The sequence below is a fragment of the Ipomoea nil genome, unplaced genomic scaffold (assembly GCF_001879475.1).
Source record: "Ipomoea nil cultivar Tokyo-kokei standard unplaced genomic scaffold, Asagao_1.1 scaffold0317, whole genome shotgun sequence".
Lineage (NCBI taxonomy): Eukaryota > Viridiplantae > Streptophyta > Magnoliopsida > Solanales > Convolvulaceae > Ipomoea > Ipomoea nil.
Window position 1 is genome coordinate 1895327 of NW_017616745.1, and position 4010 is coordinate 1899336.

General features: G+C 35.8%; 1 protein-coding gene across 1 annotated transcript; it reads right to left on the reverse strand.

The window, feature by feature from the left end:
* Positions 1–1884: 1884 nt before the first annotated feature.
* LOC109165647 lies at positions 1885–3114 on the reverse strand. Its single transcript, XM_019314500.1, has one exon. The coding sequence runs from the start codon at positions 3112–3114 to the stop codon at positions 1885–1887; it is 1230 nt and encodes a 409-aa protein (XP_019170045.1).
* Positions 3115–4010: the final 896 nt, after the last annotated feature.

A 4010-nucleotide genomic window follows, 5' to 3' on the forward strand; every position in this document is an offset into this window, starting at 1 on the left:
CTTCTTTCCACATTTCACATCCATGTTTTTAATTATGGGTTTAATTGAGTTCAGTCGAGTGTGAATATTTTAAATTAAATTTAAATTGACTAGCAGTTGGTAAGTGAAATATTAATATTGATACAATTATAATTGTGGGTGGAATTACTAGATAGTCAAATTTTACCGGCATAATTTGAATCGAATTTGGATTAGATAGTCTTATAGTGGTGGAGATATTAAAGAGCCAAACTCTACAAACGTAACCCGAACCTTTATCTCATGGTGGTGGTCATACGGATATTGAAACTTTGCAAACGTAATCTAGACTATCTCATAGTGGTGGGGATACTGAAGAGTTGAATTTTGAAAGTGTAACTCGAGCCAAATCTCGAATAGTTTCACACTTTTACAGTAATAAAAATACCAAATGTTGCATACTAAAAAAAAAAAAGAAGAGTTAAGTGATACCTTGATGATCTTCCTTTTCGAATTTTTACATTTACACATTAATTATTGCAAACTTAATTGTCTAAATTAACATTCATTGAATTGAATCGAATCGATCTCAAGTAATTAATGAGTAACGTGACTCACATATACGGAGTATTAAATTTTGTGTTTACAAGTTTTAAATTTTCCTATGATTTTTGTCAAAAAAAAATTTTCCTATGATATTTTTAAAAAAATTCTTTAATAAAATGACAAGTGTTCTGCATAATAATTAGGGTATAAAATTGTCACGTAAAAGTAAGCATTTTAAAACAAATAAATATTAATATAATTTATATTATTTTATATAGAATTGAATAATTAAAATTTCTTTAAACCTAACCAGAATACATGAAAGGACCTCTGGGCCTCTTAGGGATAACCTATTCAACAACGAATCTCACTTAAAATCTTTAATTGGTGATTTTAATGTTGTTTAGTCTAATCAAATGTTCTAATTAAAGTAGTCCATGCTTGGATGACTATGAATCTTCCGACCACATAAAATCATGGATAGGACACCTCAACACACACATCAAAATTGTTCGATACCTCTTATTCTGATGCCTCCATTCTAAAATATATGAAAAGATTGAAAGTATTTTTATCTTATCTAGTAATTGAAAAAAAATGACGAAAATAGGTTTTTAATTTTTATTTTTTCTTAAAAGGGCCTCTATTTTCGTTTTATATATGATGATACCAAAATAATTTTTTTTTTAAAAAAAAATTCTCTATAAGAGTGTGTATATATGTATGTTGTTGGAAAATTATGAAATTATTTATTTGGTCAAGGTTATTGAGACAAAAGCCTCCATAGATTGTGTGGCTAGCAATAATAAGTGAGGTGATTTTTCTTTGATCTAAGTAAGTCACTCAAGATACCTATAAAAAAGGTTTGAGATTAAAAAAAATACATAATGAGGGTGTTTGGTAAATAGTTGTTAGTTGATTGAGTTAGTAGGTTTGACTAATTGATAACATTAGCTGATTGTAAAAAGATGTTTGGTAAATTAGCTTCTAAAACAATGATTAATTTAGGAGTGTTGATCTTCAAAATAAATTCATATATTTTACTTTGCAGACAACTGCAAAGTGTAGGGTTTGAATACTACCAAAAATTAAAAAAGTGAGTTATGAATTTGACTTTATTGTATGCACTAGTGTACAAACATTTGGGACCTGGCGATTTTACTTTTTTCTATCAATTAAAAAAAAAAAAAAAGCAGTGATGACCCACAAATTTAAATTTCAAACATATTAAATCTGGGTTGCTTTCAACAATGAATTAATAATCTCAGATTCAGATGTTCCAAACTTTGGTTGTGTCTTTGTCATCCTCAAAGAGCAATTTAAAATCATGACGACTTTACTTTTTTGACCCACCAGCCTTTATAAGTTGCGATCATATAATTACAATTGTCTCAACATCATTGACTTATAGTGTGAGACGTAATTGGATGTAGTTTCTCTCAAATTAAACTTAGGGAGTTTACAAATTTTGTGAACAAAGCTATGCGTTGAGATAATTTTTTCATATGCATTTGTTCGATGAACATTAGAAGGAGTGTGAATGACAGACTGACCAATATGGGATATTTGTAAAGAATTACCGTCACCCAGGCGTATTTCATTCGATCCACTATACTCGGTGAAAGTCTGCAGAGGAGCGAGGCTTGGTGTCACATGGTGCGACGCCCCACTATCAAACATCCAGGGAGGAGAAGCCCCAGTCATCGAATTGGCTGTAGGAGATACATAGGATTGCACAGGAGGAACATCATGCTCCTTCAAAAATCGGGCTAGCTTGCGACACACCCTTGTTTCATGACCCGTAAGATAACAAAACTTACAGACGATACCTGAGCGATTGTGTTCCCCTTGTTGCCGATTAGAGCCATAATGATTGTTATTGTTGCGGGCCCTCCGGTTGGTGTTGGACTGGTGGTTGCGCCGCGGGGGTGACGAGGTGCGTTGAGTAACATTAGCAGTAGTAAAAAAGGACTGACGCAAAGCATCTGCATCTTTCAATTGGCGTTCATGGTCAGTCAGCACAGCCGCCAACTCGCCAAAAGAAAGAGGCTTCTCACGAACGCGGATGGCCGATGTGATGGAACTGTAATCCTCGCCTAGCTGAGTCAATACATAGACGAGTAGGTCTTCGTCAGATACGGGACACTGAGCCAACGCTAAATCATCAGCTATGGCTCGCATGTCATTGAGATAAGTGGTGATGGACCGAGACCCTCGTGGATTCCTTGTGAGTTTGGCCTTGAGGGATATGATACGTCCTTGTGAGGCACTGGCGTAACTAGCAACGAGACGTTGCCACGCATCATGGGCTGTCGTAGCTGAGGAGATAAGGGGCTGTATGGTGTCAGTACAGCTCCCAAGTAGAGCACTGACAATAACTTGGTCTTGACGATACCAAGCTAAATGAGCCGGGTTGACAGAAGTTTGAGCAGGATCAGTGAATTTAGTTGGTTCATTGGTTGTACCATCAACATAGCCAAAGAGATTAAACCCAACAAGTGTGGCATGAATTTGACGCCGCCACACCGGAAAATTCACGGTTGTGAGTTTAATTGGGAAGTGTGTTGGGGCATTTAATTGGATTATTGTGATTGTAGTAGCGGAAGCCATTTGGAAGAGGAAGGAAAAAAAAAAAAACTTCGTAGGAGAAATTAGGCTCTTGATACCATAATAGATTATGAACTCAACTGATATTATTGATGTAAAACAATAAGCTTTAAATAGCATACAAGGGAGAGAAGATAATGAGTAGTTAGCAGGTTGTTGTAACAACCAGTCTAACAATGCTACATAAAAGGAATGCAACTAGATTTAATTATATACAAAAATATGTCAGCCACAGATATCCTTAACAATAAGTTCATTTTGAGTTAATCGTAATGTAAAATATAAGAACCACTAATCAGCAGACTATAAGGATAGCTCTGAAACTCCCAAAGGAGTGACTAGAAGAGTTAAATATGATTTTTGTATATGAAGGTCTTGACCTACCCTTTTGATTGATCTCGTCCATCGTGTAGGGTATATATATGATTCTTAGCTTTTGAGAAAGTGCTAAGATTGGAGCAGTGTGGTATAAAAAAAAAATTATAATTAAAATGATAGACGATCGCCTAAAAAACATCTCACCACTCTCTCCAAATATACTAGATCTTAGTCTTCATTTTTTTGAAAATATAGTGATATTTAAATAGTATAGTTAGATCGCCACCCTCGGCTCCCTCGGCTGTGTCGACGCCCCCCACACACCCCAGGATGAAATGTTGGGTAGATGCTGGCTACAGGCAAATCACGGGAGATGCGACGTATGGGATGGTTTTACTAGGCCACGATGGTTCTTTTGTGGCGGCAAAAAGTGGCAAGTTGCTTGGTGCTTTTTCGCCTCTCATGGCAGAAGCATTAGCTTGTAAGGAGGCTCTCTCATGGCTTAAGGAGCACAATACACTTGAAGTGGATCTACTTACTGATTGCATGAAGCTACGGAACATCATACACTCAAGCTCAAG

What these genes read in the sequence shown, in the direction of transcription:
- LOC109165647 (XM_019314500.1), bottom strand. Translation starts at nt 3,114, where the DNA reads ATGGCTTCCGCTACTACAATCACAATAATCCAATTAAATGCCCCAACA.